General features: G+C 48.1%; 1 protein-coding gene across 3 annotated transcripts in view; it reads left to right on the forward strand.

Moving 5' to 3' along the window:
* TBC1D15 (TBC1 domain family member 15) overlaps positions 1–17,878 on the forward strand; it is a 1,818,951-nt gene that overhangs the window by 1,296,938 nt on the left and 504,135 nt on the right. For all 3 annotated transcript variants that reach the window (XM_069629387.1, XM_069629388.1, XM_069629389.1), the window contains one exon: positions 2,169–2,263. In XM_069629387.1, coding sequence (XP_069485488.1) covers positions 2,169–2,263 — 95 coding nt within the window. The remainder of the gene's footprint in view (positions 1–2,168; positions 2,264–17,878) is intronic.

The raw sequence follows: 17,878 nt of genomic DNA on the forward strand, positions 1-17,878 counted from the left end.
GTTTCTGGTGCCTCTTCATCTGGCAGGGAAAAAAAACACGATCGCCGACTCACTCAGCAGGGAGCTGCGCTCGTGCCACGAGTGAGAGCTACACCAGGATCAAGTGGATCGACTCTTCCGACGATGGGGCGAACCCCAAATCGATCTCTTCGCGACGGTGACGAATTCCAAGTGCCGGAGGTTCGCCAGCAGGTTCCCCCAGCCGAGGAGCATGGGCGATGCTTTCTCGTTCTCCTGGGACGGCCTATTTCTTTATGCATTCCCTCCGCTGCCGTTGCTGCTCTGGCTCATCAACCAGCTCAAGAGGTCCCGGTGCAAGATGATCCTCGTCGCACCGGCGTGGCCGAGACAGATCTGGTTCCCGTACCTTCTGGACTTGTCAACGTCCACACAGTCAAGCTGCCGACAGACGCAGACCTTCTCTCCCGAGAAGGGGGCGCCATTCTTCAACACAGCCCGGAGTCGCTGAACTTGCAGACCTGGCTCCTGCAGCACTAGAGTTGGAGGGTACGACATCCCGGCCGACTGCAGAGAGTTTCTTGCAAAGGCCAGGGCGTCCTCAACTCTCAAGTGCTACGGACATAAATGGAAGAGGTTCTCTGTCTGGTGCCGTGCACAGAAGATTAACCCTCTGCGGATTATGGCCCCTCAGGTACTGCCGTACCTATTGTCGCTGGCCAAAGCTGGACTGGCTCAAGCCTCCATCAAAATACATCTGGCGGCAATCTCCCGATATACCAGGACTACGGGACGGGCGTCCTTGTGGTCTCATCGCCTGGTGAAAGAATTCATGAAGGGACTATTCTGATCATTCCCGCCGGTGAAGGCTCCTGCCCTGGTGTGGGAGCTTAATGTGGTGCTGACCAGGCTCATGGGGGCCCCATTCGAGCCTATGCATTCGGCTCCTCTGAAGTTCCTGTCATTGAAGACAGCTTTCCTCGTGGCCATCACCTCCGCACGACGAGTGGGAGAGATCCAGGCCCTATCTTGCAAGCCTCCATACTTGACTTTTCATGACACGAGGATAGTGCTGAGGACGCACCCCTCCTTTATGCCCAAGGTGCCGTCAGACTTCCACCTCAACGAGCCCTTGGTGTTGCCAGTTTGCTTCCTGTCCCCTTCGTCGCCGGCCGAGAGGACTTTGCACTCGCTGGATGTAGCTAGAGCGCTGAAGTTCTACGTGGACCGCACGAAGAGTTTTCGGAAGACGTCACAGCTGTTTGTGAACTTTGGGACTGTGAATCAAGGGAAGGCTCTCTCGAAGACTTCCATTTCCAGATGGCTCTCCGGCTGCATCATGCACTGTCACCGGTTGGCAAACCGACCGCTGCCCGGCCATCCGAGAGCCCATTCGACCAGAGCGATCGCTGCTACCACGGCGTTCCTGTCTGGTGTGCTCCTGCTAGACATCTGCACGGCTGCGACATGGGGATCGACGCACACCTTCACAAGATTCTGCTGCGCCGATCGGGACTCCAGGGAGGAGTCCAGGGTCGCCCAAGCAGTGCTGCGCAACCTGTTCGCCTAAGGTGAGCCTGGTGAGGATGTAAGAGTTGCTTAATGTTGAGTTGTTGTATTGCTTAATGTTGAGCCTGTTGCCACCTCCCGTGGTTGTGCATGTGTGTACTGCTATGTATTCTCTTATTCATGAGCATGTGAATCCATGCCAGACCCCATGCTGGAGAAGGAACAAGTTACTTACCTGTAACTGTTGTTCTCCAGCATGGGTCTGGCATGGATTCACATGCAAACCCTCCCGCTTACCCCTCTGCGGCTCTTCACTTGGTCATACTTCCACTTTACGTGCTACCAAATCTGAGGATGGCTGCCGGAGGCAGGACTTAGGGAGAGGGCAGTCATTGGCTGGGGGCAGTATGACCCAGAGACCAGTGATTGGTTACTACTAAGAAAGACAGATCAGAAACGAAGCTGATACTGATTTTTTTCTATACCGAGGATTCCCGGCCTGACAGGGAATATTCATGAGCATGTGAATCCATGCCAGACCCGTGCTGGAGAACAATAGTTACAGGTAAGTAACTTGTTCCATATATATATATCTGTAACGTATGTGCCACATGCATTGATTCATTAAAATGTATGAACTCCACAATGTCTGGTTTTCCCAGACGATTACAGCAGTGACATTTTCTTTTTCTGTTCTTTAGAGATGAATACTTCAGAATGAAACTTCAGTGGAAATCAGTGAGTGTGGGACAACAGGACAGAAATTCAAGATTCAGAGATTATAAAAGTCTAATAGGTAATTTTTCTTGTACAGTTCAAGTAATCACAGTAGAACATATTGGTTTTATACACATATATAAAATATAGGGTGTCAGTTGCCTTCCTATAATGAGTCAGAATTCGATAGGAAATCCAAAACATGAATTGCTAATAACTTTTCACTCGTGAGAAAGATTTGGATGAAAGTTTGCAGACAATTTTGTACGCCCGTAAATACTCCCTCTGCCCAACTGCCATGCTCCCCGCTCCTTCGCACAATTGGGATGTTGCCATATACAACAAAGGTCAAAACAGCCAAAACTGCTGGACAGATTTGGACCAGGTTTGAAACAACTTGGGCATGAAGCGTTCACTTTCAATCCTTTTGTTGTTTGGAGTTATTATGTCCAGTACTTTTTTAAATATTTGACGGAGAAGGGGATGCTCCATTCTCCAAAATAAATACCTACACCTGCCCGAATACATTGAGTGTCCGTGTGTTCATTAATAAAACAGCCGCCATATTTTTTTCCCTCAATGCGTGAGATAGCCGTGGTTATACCCCAGATTATAACCCATGGTCTGAGTAAAATAAAACGCATAGAAGAGCCATCTACAGGTCAAAAACATGCAGATGCCATCTGGCTAGATGTGAGGGGATGAGAGGATGCCAAGTGAAATTTGGGAGTTGGAGGGGTGCTAGGGATCAAGTTTGCAACACAAGGCTGAAATAGTTTTCCCATACCCTCAGGTATAACCCAGGGTATAACTGCGGCTACCCGACATTTCAACTGAAACTGCAGCACAGAAGCGACAAGTGTTGTGTGGGGAATGGGAGCGGACAGGAGAGGTGAGGAGGCCATTAGTGGATTTGGGGGAGCAGGCACACATGAGGGGGTCAGTTGATGAGGGCCTGAGATGGCAGGGAAGCATTCTTGGTTTTTTTTGCTGTTTTTCCTGATAAGCGTCGGTATAAAACTACAATACCCGCAGGTATATGTTGTATGTGCTACAAACACCCTTGGATATAACCTGGGGTATACCCGTGGCTATGGGAGAAAAGTTATTTTAAAAATATTTAATTAGGCCATACACAGTGAGGTCCGGGGTGAAAAAATCACTGGCCATGGCCAGTGATTCGCTAGTGTTTTAAAGTAAAGAGTGGGAGCGGACGAGTGGGCATGATATTCAATGGACACGGCCGAAGGCTGTGGGCACTGGCTATCGCTGAAGGCTATGTCCAGTGGGCTGCAAGTGGTTTTAAAATATGCAGTCCGTGCCCACTGGCCATGGCCTGTGGGATATTTTGACCCATTCAGATGTGCCTTGCTACATCACTTGGCTGCATTGGGGCAAGAAACAGCAAAATGGCCGCACTGACTCCTGTGAGCGTGCCAATATCTCGAAACTGCGTGTTTTTAACAACCAGAAAATGGCTGCACCACCCTGCCACCCCATTTCAGGTGGGGTAAAACCGAGTACTCACTGCAACATTTAACATAGAGTGGAGTAAAAGAGGCAGCATTATTTTGCTGAAAGACACAAAAATGGCTCTTTAAAATGTCACTTTTCTAATCTACAAAGTGCTGTTTGGTGCTAAATCCATCATTTCTCATGAACCACTGTGATTAAAAGGGCCCTGCAATGCCCAGGATCATCCATTGTGTCTCAGAGGAACCAGGCCTCATTTGAATGACACCTCCTGTCAAAAGTATCTTTGGAAAAGCAACCAGGGACTGTGTTTTCATTTTACACGGGAAACGCGGCTAAAACCTTGCAAGTGTATCTAAAGAATCAGCTGTAAGAGAGAGACTCTAAATAGATGCCTGATACAAGTATCTATATGCAAACAACTCCAGCACTCAAGGAAAGAACTAGAGCTGTACAAAGTGTATATTTGCTGCAGATGAAAACCGAATTTAAAGAAATAAATAAAATGTGCTTTTTCCTGACTGAAGAGAAAAATTGCCTATTTAAAAGTACATTGTTGTGTAAAGGCATGCGCGCTCACTTAGAAATGTAAAAATATTTCTTGCTGGTAAAAGTACTCCTATAAACTGTTTTGATTCCATAGGTTTCAGTCAAGATTTAAAATGAGAAAATAAAAGCTAAACCCAGGATAAGTTGGTAAACTATATAAAAAAAATACTATGACAGTACTAGCCCTGAGAAAGAGTGACCCCTCATAAACTGCTGGCACAGAAAGGGCTAATTGCTAACTTGGAGGCTTTGAATCTCCAGGACAAAGGGACTTTCCAAGTCGTCATCAGACATTCATCTTTGCTCCAGGCTGAGACAATAGCAGGCTAAGACTCTCACCTTTCAAGTGGGAGGGGCAGTCAACTTCAGTCAAGAGGGAGGCCCCTCATCCTTCTTCAAAAGAATTAACATTTACTTGCAGTTGGGGAAAAGAAAAAAAACTAATAAGTGACAATAGACTTCCTGTTGGTTTTAAAAAGCTTATTTTGTAACTGAACTTTTAAGACATTTAACTTTGCAGCAAGAATGAGGAAAAATATGAAAGTTGGTAGTTTTAAATCTAATTTTATGCTTTTTCGGTGAAAACCTGGTCGCACTCATTACTGCATAAGGAATAGAAGTTGTAAAGAATGACAGATTGGGGGGGAAAGTATTGATATTGCGCACATAGCATTTTGTACACACATCCCAGGATCAAAGCACAACTGTGTACAAAGTTGTGAAATTTAGGCCAAATCTTTCATGGTTAAAATTGCCAAAATGTAGCAGAAAGGCAAAACCAGGTCCCACAGACTTGGGGTTTGGATTGAAATGTGACACACAAAATATGTACCCTGTGTATCTGATTTTCTCAGAGGTTATAACTGTATAAATATGTATTTGTGGGAAAGTTAGATTTTGGTTCCAGTAGCTAGGGGAGGTTTCTAGACATTGTAAAAGTAACACTATAAACATGACATCCTTTTCTGTGATCCAATCAGCGAAGAGCAAGGCAGAAACTAAGCTCCTGCCCAATCCTAGCATTATGGGTGTGGACAGTAAGCCTGCCCCTGGCATATACTGTAGTGATGTCATTTGGCATGATAGATAAGGGAACCTGACAACACAAAAACACACTGATTCCTGACTTTCTTCCTGATTTCCTGCGTGGCGTCCTGTTCCTGATTTCTCCATCCTACTTGATCCTGATTCCAGATTTTCATTGCAAAGCCAAAGCCTATGCAATCCCGAACCCCTTTTCAGCTAGGCCTCAAAGTCTAAAAATCCCAAAAGCCCAAGGGAAGCATCCTAATCCAACCTGGCTTGCTACTAAATGCATGCCTGCCACAAACATGCCATCCCACTGATCTCAGTAACCAGAAGGGCCAGTCTAGTGCAGTCCAGTGACCAGTACAGTCCCGATGATCCTGTCCCGCCCGAATATCCCAGCTGTCCTTGGTTAGACCCAATCCGTGTGATGACCAGAACCCTTGACGGTCCAAAATCCTAAATTAAAGCGGACTGTCTAAGTATTAATAGATAGCATAGAAAATCATAGCATACCTTGCCTTGCCTTATCCTCTCCCAATCTCTAAACCATCCTATCCTTACCTTAAGAACTTGTAACCTTGTCAGAATCCTTATTGCAATCCTGTCTTTGATTTATCTTGCTAAGCGCCATTTCCTTAGTCATTTTATCTTGTGTAAATCTTAAATTAACAATCCTACTTCGAGTGATCCGACTGGTTCTGCCGGGGCAAGCACTGAGGATTTGGTGTTGAAGTCATGAATCAACTCCAGAGCTTACTTTGTCCCTCCTTGGTATTCTAGCCGGAATGCTCTAGTCGTAGAGTAAATCTATAGTAAATATTTTCTTGTCCAAACTGAGTTTCGAGGGGATTGGGTCCTCCGACGTATTCCATATCTATGACGGGTAATCGCCACAGCTGTGCTGCTTTGGAAAATTTTCAGCTCCTGCGTCGATGACGTCGATACGCTGTTCTCTGTCAAGCCGATGTCACCGGATGTTATAAGTAGGACGCACAACGCCCATAGCCTCAGTTCTGTTTTTTCCTTAAACATGTTCGCTTCGGAGATCTCGGCGCGCCTCGGTTCTTCTGTGTTACTGTTCTTTCGGTTCTTCGAACCTGTTAGTTTGTGAAGATTTCATGATGTCTTCATCTTCTTCTACCCCGCGGCCGGGTTTTAAGAAGTGTCAGGTCTGCGGGTCCAAGACGCCTGCCTCTGGTGCCTCGGTGAGGACCACGACACGGACGATTGTGTAGACTGCCGGTCGCTTACGTCGAAGGCCTTGCGGGAGCGTAAGAAGAAGCTTTCTGTTGGTAAGGTGACCAAGCCATGTAAGCCGAGGTCCTCTGGGCTTTCGACTGACGATTTGAGGGGCGACTCTCAGCATTGTCGTCGTCAGTCCGGGAGGTCTCGGTCCCGGAGTAGGTCCCGCCATTCCTCTGCCTCTTTGAGGCACTCATGGAAGCGCCGTCATCGGTCGCTTTCCCGGTCCTCATCGGAGGACGCCGCCCGTCGGCGGGTTGCTTGTCCCACCAAGCATTCGACTCCTGAGGAATGGGCTTCCTTCCGTAAGGCGATGTTGGTGATTTTTAAATTGCAGGGCTCCGGTCCGTCCGTGCCTCCGAGAGGAGCCGGCCGTGACTGTACTAGACACATCACTCAAACGCCTTCGGGCTCGGGTGGTCGGCAAGATTCGCGGGAGAGGTCCCGCACGGACAAGGGGAATCGTTCTAGTCATGCCAGTTCCAGGTCCCGTTCCTCGACACCCTCAAGACCGTCTGAGCCTGTGAAGTCTTCGAAGAAGAAGACATCGACGCCTTTGGCGCCGAGGTGGTCGAGGGACTCTCCCGAGGCTCTGCCTCTGAGGAAGTCGTCGACGCCATCGGCACCCAGGCTGTCGAAGGACTCGCTCGGGGCTCCGCCCTCGAAGACTGTGTCGAAACTGTCGGCGCCATGCTCGACGTCGACACTGATTCCATCGACGCCCTCGACGCCTTTCGAGGCTGCTTTGTCAGAGGTACCCCATGGCACGGTGGAACCCCCTAGAAAGGCTCTGGCCCAGACTAAAAATGTCTTTATCCCTTATTCTGTGCCCACATTCCAGCCTCTGGATTATATTTCTGAGGTGGATGAGGGATCTGAGGAAGGGTTGGTTCCTGATACGGTACCAGACGAGATTTTCTCTGGTCATAGCCAGATGGAAGACCTGCGTCAGTTGTTGCACAACGCCAGTGGTCTGGACACCTCTCCGGAGGTGGAGTTTTGTAGGCCAGGCATCCATGCCGAGTCCTCGTACCAGCGCCTTATGTCGAGGGTCACGGAATACTTGGGGTGGTCTGCGCCACTAGTGGATTTTCTGCAGGATGACCTGACGGATATCGTCGACCAAGGTCCACCAACTGACCCGGTACTGCCATTCCATATGGCCTTGCACAGAAGGGTGTCAGCGGCTTGGACTGCACCGGAGGGTCTCCCAGCAGTGAGCAAGTCTTTGCCGCGAAAATACCGTCCAGCCGGTAGCAACCACTGCTACTTGACCATGCACCCCACTCCGGAGAGTTTGGTGGTGCAGGCGGCTATGGCCCCAGTGAAGCAGGCGTCGTATCCTACCATCCCTCCTGATAGGGATGACAAGCGTTTTGATGGCTGGGCGAAGAAAGTGTTTTCTTCAGGGGGTATAGCTTTACAGGCAGCCAACTTTGTGTGTGCCTTATCACGTTTCACGCACCCTCTGTGGAACTGTATTTCGTTAGCGGCTGATCATGTTCCCGAAGGGGGGGGGAACGGGATGGCTTCTTTTCTATGGTGCAGGATGGCAAGGATGCCATGTGTGAGTCCGTTCAGTCGGTTCTGGACATGGCGGATTGTGTCAGCCGGTGCATGGCAGCGAGCACCGTAATACGCAGGTATGCGTGGTTGCGTAAGTCGGGGTTTGCTTCTGATGTGCAAGCCTGGCTCGTCAACATGCACTTTGATGGTGAACATCTTTTTGGCAGCAAGGCTGACGAGAGCCTCGAGTGGTTGCAGACCTCAAAAGCTGCAGTCGTTGAGCGCTGCAGTTCGCCAACCTCCGCCTTTTCGTCTTAGGGGACAGCAATGGAGGGGAGGTTCCTTTCGATATTACTCATCGTTTAGTAGATCGAGAGAAGCTGCAAGTAAAAGGGGCCACCGTAGGAGTCCCAGAGGTGGAAAACAAGGTACTCGAGGTGCCAAGGCCGCTCAGGCAGTTGCCTCTTTACCCTCAGGCAATTGCAATTCCGCAGCCGCTTCAGGTCAGTCATGAGGCCATGTCCCATGGTTCGCCGGTTGGGGGAAGGCTGGCGCAGCATCTTGTAGAGTGGCGTGCCATTACTTCAGATGTGTGGGTTCTGGAGATCATAGCCCACGTCTTCCTTTCCGGCAGAGGCCTCACGACAATCCACCCGGGAATCTCTCTTTACAGAGTCCGGATCCGCTCCTTGCGCATGAAATACAAGCCCTGCTGGAGAAAGGCGCCATAGAACTGCTGCCTGTAGCGGAGAGGAACAAGGGATGATATTCCCCTTATTTTTTGGTTTTGAAGAAAGACTGAGGATTGAGACCCATCATGGATTTACGCGGTTTGAAGTTCAAGATGGTTACTCTTTCTCAAGTCCTCCATGCCCTTCAGCTTTAGGACTGGTTGGTGCCTCTCGACCTCAAGTTTTCAGTTTCGGGTCCTGTTGTTCGGATTGACCTCCGCCCAAGGGTTTTCACCAAACTCATGGTGGTGGTGGCAGCATATCTCAGGAAAGGGGGGATTCATGTCTACCCCTACCTGGACGATTGGTTCATCTGTCCGTCACCTGCCACTCCCTTCACAAGCTGGGTGTGAGGGAGAATTCTCTGTTTAGGCTGAATTTCCTAACCTAGTGAGTCCCCCAGCAGCTTTGCTGGATTTTTGGGGTTTATTTTTTTCTCCTGCCAAGAGTGAGACTCTTTTACCCTCACTCTTGGACGTGATTTGAGTGTATTCCTTTGACTCTAGATGTGTTTAATGGGCTACGGGGTCTTTTCCTCCATAGGGCTTCATGTGTTTTTGTGATGTGTGCTACACAGCACCCTCAGTGCAGTAACACAGGGGTGTCATAGTGACCCCCCAGTATAGACTCCATACCTGGGGACTGACTACTGTCTCCCAGGGCATGTAAAGTCACCATTGACTTTACTAGTCTTGAATTCTGAACAGAACCAGTACAAACCATCATATTGTGGACGTACTGGCTGGGGTCTGTTAGTTGAGGGGGCACGTCTCCGTCCGTCTCCGTCCCCCCTGATCGAGTTTTGGCTGGTGGCAGTGGATACTACTTTTTATATTCAACCGCAAATATTTCTCTATGGGATTTTCCCATTGTTCGAGGCTACTATCTTTATTTATTTAATTACGATAGCCTCGAACATACCGCCGGTTTATTTATTTATTATTAATTCTCCGGTTGGTATTTTTTTGCCAAAACTCGGTTCTAAAATGGCGTTTGTGTTCTTTTCTGTGACTCCAACCCAAGTCGAGCCCTTTGTTCCATTTTTTGGCGGGTTTCTCCACAGAAGCCCTCCAAAGTGATGCCACTCTGTCTAGGGCACTTAGGAGGGGTGGAGGGGGATTTAGGCACCCTGGACTGAGTTGCCTAGGCAACTCAAGTCGCACTCCATCCTGATTGGCCCAAGTGGTGAGCCGACTCAGCACTTAGCATGTTTGAGTGACAGCTAGGCGAGTGAATGGGGGTTTTCTGCATAAAAGCAGGGCTTTGGGGACTGGAACTTCAGAAGTCGCCACAGGATTTAAGAATCCGACGAGGGAGAAGCTGAGCCGACCTGCTACGACGACACCACCGGTGGAGCCCTGCTGAACCGTCTCACCACTTTTCCCAACGACAGAGATCTCCCGCCGGAGAGTCTTCTTCCTTTGACTGGTGGGAATAACCAGTTTTACCGTCTTTTCGGCTTCACGACGCATCTCCTGGCCGCCTTGCCTGTGCCAAGCACCCCGGCAACCGGAATACCATGTTTTACCACCACCGCGAAATAAAGGGTAATACCTTTAACCGGAAAACTCAGCGGCTGGTTTCTTCCCTGGCAGTACAACGACCTTCATCTTTCCTCCAAGTTGAGATCTTCTCTTCCTCTGGACGACGCAGAGACTTGCACCCGCTGCCAGGAACAACTGCCACCGATGGAGGATCCTTCCCACTTAAGGTACCGTGTTCCGCCTGGCTTCCCTTGCCACCGACTGTACGGGGTAGATTTAGCCCCCGGCTTTCGAACCTGGGTTAGCCTGGGACACCCTGGCTGAACCTTTCTGAGCCTCTCCAAACTCTTTTCGAACTCTCTGTAAGACTTTCAAAGCCTAGTGTAACTGTGTGATCTTGGGCGCATTTGTGCTCTGCTCTCTCTAAGAGTGGGCCCAGCCTATGGACTTTGGCTCACAAGTGACTTTTGCTCTTCTGCCTTGCTAAAAGTGTTCCTAAATCTTAGAGTGGTGTATCTTCACATATTCTGTCTTTTTCCCTCCCTTCTTCATGAACTTATTGGAGTGCCATCTATAGTTAAGTGCTCACCTCTGTCTGGAAATAAGTGGTGTTAACTAAGACTTGTCTGATAAGGAATAAGGGTTGTATATATCATAATAGTAACTGTGTTTAGAGTGTTTTACAAATAAGAGTGCTGGAGTGTTTCAAACAGTGTGTTTTTAAATAAATAATTATATACTTTGATACCAAAGCTCTGGTCAGTGTTTGCTTGTGCTATTGTATCTGAGTGCCTATTGTGTATACTTTGCATACTGCCTAACTCTTGAGGGAAGTCTGACTGCTCAGCCACAGCTACCAGGTAATTCTGGGTGGTACAGACTGCTACCAAGTGGGTTTACTGCTAACACCCTGTAACGCTCACCTGGTTCCCACGGAGGCGCAGCGTCGAAGGCGCAGAACTCTGAAGATGGACAGGAAGGGCCCCTCTATTCTGGCTTCCCTGGCTCGTTGGATACCCTCCTTAGGGTTTGGAAGGATGAGCTCTCCATCCTGCTTCTGATGCAGGGGCTCGTTGAAACCCAGTTACTTCACTGGATTGAGGATTGATGGGAGTTCAGGTAAGCTTGACTGTTCAGGTAAGGCGCTGTAAATGTTCTGTTCTAAAGTTCAAGCTTAATAATAATGTTCGTTGTCTAATTGCAGCAAGCGCTAATGCTTATGTCTTTTTCCCCTTAGGGGCCGGGGTTCGGAGTGCCGGAGATATGGCGCCGACCCGAAGTGAAACAGTTCTGGATGAGCGCTCAGGTAATGTCTTTGCATTCGCTCATTCAATGTCTTTGTCTTTTTTCCCCATAGGGGCCGGGGTCCGGAGATGCCAGGAAGCGGCAGGACCCGAAATGCAGTGGGAATAATCCAACAGGTAAGACTTAAAAGGAAACTGAGCTTTCCTTATTCCTTTTCTCCCTCTCACCTTTGTTCTTGTCTTTTTTCCTCTAGACGCCGGGGCGTAGCTGAATCCGGAAGATCGGTGCTGAAGATGGAAGCGCCTTGCAAAGGTGAGTAAAATGCAGCGCTGCAGCGATCGAAACGAAATGCCTTTAAAATGATGTCTTCCTTTTCAGGGCCGTTGGAGAAATGACTCCGGGATGCAGATTTAGCAGGTAAGGGCTTTTCTTCTCCTATTCTCTTCCTTTCTCCCCTTGCAGGTGTTCCAGGGTGCTGGCAGGCGTGGCTGAAGTCAGGATGCAGGAGCTGACACGGTGAGCGTCCAGCTGCTAGGTGCAGAACAACGCGAAGCATGTGTGGCTGTTCGGGTGGGGTTTAAATAGCCTTGGAAGAAGTTCCTGGTATGTATCCTTCCACCAATCAGGTATGTATCCTTCCCTGACCACACCCGGGTGGTGAAGTAGTCCTACAGGTTAAGTAGTCCCATTCAGGCCTCAAGAGGGCCTGGATGAAGCAGCAAGGTCTGCATCAGGTAAGTGTGCACCCAAGCACTTAAACACATATCCTCTTCTATGAGCCTGGCGCCTAAGGCGCCCAGGACTGGGGTCCGCTATGAGCCTGACGCCTAAGGCGCCAGGACTGAGTCCAAAGGGCCCCGACTTGGGCCCGCTGAGACTTCCCTGGGGAAAATGATGTCTGCCTCTGGGGTTGCTGGGCCCGGCCTGGCTCCTTAGAGGTAGGCATCATGACACACCCGTAGTCCTAAATCTTTTCCAGTGTTCCCAAAGGGAACTGCACAGGTTTCTGCCTAACACTGGGCTTCTCCCTCAACTTAAAGAAGTCCCGCTTGACGCCAACTCAGCGGCTCCAGTTCATCGGAGCAGTGCTCGAAACATCCCTGGGGCAGTGCTTTCCTCCCCAGGTGAGGGCTCATCACATTCAGCAGATGGTACACAAGTTTCAACATGCCCAGAGTCTCCCGGCGTTCGAGTTCTTGAGGTTGCTCGGCCTCATGGCATCCTGCACTCTTCTTGTGCCAGAGGCTCGACTCCGGATGAGATCTTTGCAGTGGGCTCTCAAGATGCAATGGTCACAGTCCTCCGGCAGTATGTCGGACCCTGTTCAGGTGCCGCCCTCGGTCGCCCAGGACCTTCTGTGGTGGGACGTCGAAGGCAATCTGATGATGGGGGCTCCATTTTGGTTTCCCTGGCCGGAGGTGACGATCGTGACGGACGCATCCCTCACGGGATTGGGAGCTCATGCCAGTGAGTTGGCAGTCAGCGATCGTTGGTCTCCGTCGGAGTCCAGACTCCATATCAATTTGTTGGAGCGGAGGGCCATCAGGCTAGCCCTGAAGGCTTTTCTGCCGACTGTGCGAGGAAAGAATGTCCTGATTCTGACAGACAACACCGTGGCCAAACACTACCTCAACAAAAAGCGGGGGGAGGAGGCAGGGTCACTTCCTCTGTGCAGAGAGGTGATGCAGCTCTGCTTCTGGGCCATCAGCAGGAAATTGCGATCTCAGCAGTTCATCTGGCTGGAGACAAAAATGAGAAGGAAAAAGACGCTCTGAGCAGGCAGAGCACGATCTCTCACGAGTGGGAGATGGCTCAGGAGATTCTCCTGGAGATCTTCGACCTTTGATGGACCCCACAAGTGGATCTCTTTGCCACCAGTGTCAACCGGAATTGCAAAAGTTTCTGCTTGCGGGAATTTTCTCCTAGAGGAGCCTTAGGGGACCCGTTCGTAGTGGAGTGGTCCTTCCCACTGCTGTATGCGTTTCCTCCAGTCCCCGTCATTACGCAAGTGTTGCGGAGGCTACGGAGGTTCGGTTCCCGGATGATCCTCATTGCTCAGGCTTGGGCCTGGAGGACGTGGTACCCGGACCTTCTCGACTTGCCCATCTGCCCTCCACTCTGTCTTCCCTACCGAGACGATCTGCTCTCACGGGAGGGGTGTCAGGTTCTCCATCCAGAGGTCAAATCCCTCAACCTTCACGCTTGGCTTCTGAACGGTTGAGGTATAAGGATTGGGACCTTCCTGAAGACGTGGTGGAGGTTTTGCTTTTGGCCAGGCGGCCTGCAACAAAGTCCCTGTACCGTTGCCACTGGAGAAAGTTCTGCGAGTGGTGCAGGGTAAAGAATGTGGATCCTTTTTCATGTGACATTCCTGTGGTTCTGTCTTTTTTGCTTTCCTTGGCACACAAGGGCCTGCAAGTGAGTACCATTAAAGGTTACCTGGCGGCGCTGTCTATCTTTAAGCGTTCGTCTGAAGAGTGTTCTTACTTTAAAATTCCTTTAATTTCTCAGTTTCTGAAAGGGCTCACTAATGTGTTCCCACCGTCACCGTTCTAGGTGCCCGGTTGGGATTTGAACATGGTTCTTAAATTCCTCATGGGTGCTCCATTTGAGCCTTTGCACTCTTGTCCTTTGAGACTGTTAACTCTTAAAACTGTATTTTTAGTTGTGGTCACTTCCGCTCGCAGAGTGGGTGAGTTGCAGGCACTTTCTGTTAAGCCACCCTTCACTGTATTTCATAAGGACAGGGTTGTCCTTAGAGTGCGTCCTTCTTTTCTTCCGAAAGTTGTATCGGAATTTAATTTAAGTCAGAAGGTCGTTCTTCCGGCGTTCTATCCTCCTCCGCATCCTGGTAAGGACAAGGAGAGGCTCCATAGGTTGGATCCTAGGAGAGCTTTAAGTTTCTACATTTCACGCATGTCCCGGGTCAGAGTGGACGATCAACTCTTTATTGGTTACACTGGAAGGTGTTTGGGACAAGCTGTTACTAAGCAGACTTTGTCTATATGGATTATCCTGGCAATTTCTGAATGTTACTGCTTGGCGGGTAAGGACCCTTCGGTAGGCTTACGGGCCCATTCTACTAGGGGTATGGCTGCCTCTACTGCCCTGCAGAGGGGTGTTCCTATTCGTAGCATCTGTGAAGCAGCCTCTTGGGCTTCGGTCCATACTTTTGTACGTCACTACTCCCTAGATTCTATCCATGGGCAGGATTTGGCCTTTGGCAAGGCAGTCCTTTACTCTGCAATTTGATTGGGCACTCTTAAATTCGATTTTCTAAATTCTTTTCCCTCCTCCGTACGTTGGTACTGCTTTGGGAGTCTGTCATAGATATGGAATACGTTGGAGGACCCAATCTCCTCGAAGAACAAGTTACTTTCTTACCTGGTAACAGTCTTTCGATGGGATGGTCCGGTGACGTATTCCATATTGCTCCCTCCCTGCCTGCCTCGCTACAGAATTTCTTATGCTATTGCAGCTTACGTTTCCGCAAGGCAACATTGCATATCCTCCTCAGTTTGGTTAATTTTAGGCGGGAATCCGCAATTTTGTAAAGTTTTACATGTGTGATTCTTATTCTAAATTATTTTCAACCTTCCATTTGGATTCAAAGTGTTTATTTTTTGCTCACACTATAGCTCATGATTGTTAGTATCTTTCCAATGTTGCTCCCATAGAGATTTGTACTGATTTAAGGATTTTTACACACATTCATTGTTTTACCCAGCCATTTCCGAAATGCCATTTTAAAGTGTAAGATTTCAAATCCGTTTTTCTTTCTTGTTTGGGGAGGGAAGGTTGGATTTGAATTCTGTTTATTATTCCTTATTCCTGATTACCAGCTGCTTGCTTATATTTATTTACAATTGTTTGTTTGTGGGTTGAGGAATATTGCAAGAGGAAATCCTAACTTAAGTGCTGTCTTTCCAAACAAGCCCAACGTGTTCATTTCTCTGGTGTTTTATATTTTGTGTTGCTAAAGAGTGAATTGAAGTGCCTACATACCTTCCTATCTGTTATTGTCACCAAATTGGTGATTGCTGCACCCTATTAAAAAGTATATGTTTGATTTGAATTTTAAATAAATAAATATTACCTTTACCAACCAGCCTGATTACTGGTCCATCGTGACCTTGAGTATTTGACGAGGGGTGTGATATGAGTGGTATATCACTCTGAATATTGAACCTATAGACATAAAAAATAAGCATTTCAGCTGTGCGCTGCATACTAGGCTGAGACCAGGGTGTATCACCTGTTTGAAATACTTAACAGGCCAAATGGCCAGTGGGTTACAAGGATTTTTAAAATATACAGTGGGCATGGCCAAAGACCTGTGTTTTAAAAAATACAAAGGCCATGGCTAGTGGTCTGGTAGTGTTTCAAAATATACAGTGGACACAGCCGAAGACAGTGGCCACTGGCCATGGGTGAAAGCCATAGCCAGTGGTGCGGAAAGAAACAATGCTGTAACAAAAGGTCCGGTAGTGTTATAAAATATACAGTGTCCACGGACGAAGGCTACGCCCACTGGCCATGACCGAAAACCATGGCTAGTGGTCAGACAGTGTTAAGTTAGCACAAAAGCTTTGAAATTCAGGGATAAAACGTTAGTTGCAGGGACGTTAAGGTGAGAACTTAATCCAAGAAAACCCCTGAAATTCAGCTAAAGTCACCTTAACTTTGTGCCCCCTGTTGTGCAGCTTATCCCACATCGTGACATCACTGGTAACATCATCTAGGACATACACAAACATTGAATATTATTTAAAGATTACTTTTACTTTGAACAGTATGTGTTTTATTTCAATTTAACGTGTTAATCACTTACAAAACACACACAGAAAGAAATACACATCTACGTGAATGTTTTCAAGCGAATGTTGAATTTTTTAAATATATCCTAATGCATAGTTGTTCCTTGTTTTAAACCACTTCTCATGTCATTTAGAAAATGATAGGTGTACACTTTTTTCTTACAAAAAACAATTGCCTATTTACATATGTTTGTTTCAAAATGTAATAAATAATTAGGGTTCACCATACATATTTATTTCTACACATTTATTTTGGAAATATATAAAAATATTATAGTGACCATTTCTTACATATATTTGGCACAAACAGGAAATTCTAAGCAGTGTACTTTTTTTTAATAACTTTTTTGCAATTAAAAGAAAATAAAACATATTACATATTTTTAATTCAGATATCCTTTACCACAGTTCTACACAGGAAAGCTTCACAAGTAATGATATGATGCATTTGTAATGTAAGGGTGGTCTAAACAGGGGCATTGCTAGGGGAGTCTAAGGGGCTACAGCCCCTGATCTTTTGGTTGTAGCCCCGGATAGAATCTCAGGAGCTACAGCCAAAAGACTAGCTAGCCCCCAGTCCCAACAGTTCCGACATGAGCGTAGCCCGGGTCTTTTCCAGACCTAGCAACTCCCCTGGGTCTAAATAGGTGCAAATACCTGGTAATCTTATGTCTGATGCCATTAGTTAAGTAATCATTGTTGTCACATATGTTATTAGTGATGTAATCTGTGATGTCATCATTGTGGTCACAGGCGTTTAACCGGGGGTACGAAGTTAAGGTGGCTTTAGCTTTATTTATTTCAGGAGTTTTGTTGTGTTAAGTTTTCCCCTTATTGTCCCTGTAACTAATGTTTGTTCCCTGAATACATATATATATATTTCTGAGGCTTGTGGAATCTGCTTAGATCACATGCTGTGCATAGGCCGACATCTAGTGGAAGCTGCGGAGTATTACAGTTTGTTTTTCGAAAGTCGAAAATGGGCGTCGACACAGGCGTGCCAGTAATACTATCCCTAGTGTGACGTCCACTGTACCCAAGATCCCTCACGCGTGTAGGATCCTCAGATTGTTTTTTTCCGCCATACTGGTCGGAAGCATCTTGCGGAGTTCCCTGGCCTTAGCCATACTTTTGCTGTTATTATAATTATAATTCTTATTCATTCCCTTCCCCACCCCAACGTCGACCCTCAACCTCGACGACGGCTGGAGAAGTCATCGACCGTCGACTGCTGCACGACGGATCTGGGCCTCGGAAGGCCGCTGGCCTCGGCCCGGGCCTAGTAGGCCGCTGGCCTCGGCCCTTACAAGTAGGGAGAGTGGGGGGTGGTACATACTCTTCACTCTTGATATATAGTTACATTTTATATATTCCTACACTTAGCAGCCCGCTGCCTTAAGGTGCGTATGGAGGGTACCCCTTTTCAATTCTGCCCCAAGTGCAATCGCAAATACCCTTGGGTCGACAGGCACGCCACGTGCAATCTCTGCTTGCCGAGGGATCACCCCGAAGCGAACTGCAGAGCGTGTAGTAGGTTTAAACCTAAGACACTTAAGGACCGTTCGACAAAGCGTTGGGCCCACCACGCCAGGCAGGAGGCCATGGCAGCGGAGGGCGC

The sequence above is a fragment of the Ambystoma mexicanum genome, chromosome 12 (assembly GCF_040938575.1).
Source record: "Ambystoma mexicanum isolate Mex_15411 chromosome 12, UKY_AmexF1_1, whole genome shotgun sequence".
Classification (NCBI taxonomy): Eukaryota; Metazoa; Chordata; class Amphibia; order Caudata; family Ambystomatidae; genus Ambystoma; species Ambystoma mexicanum.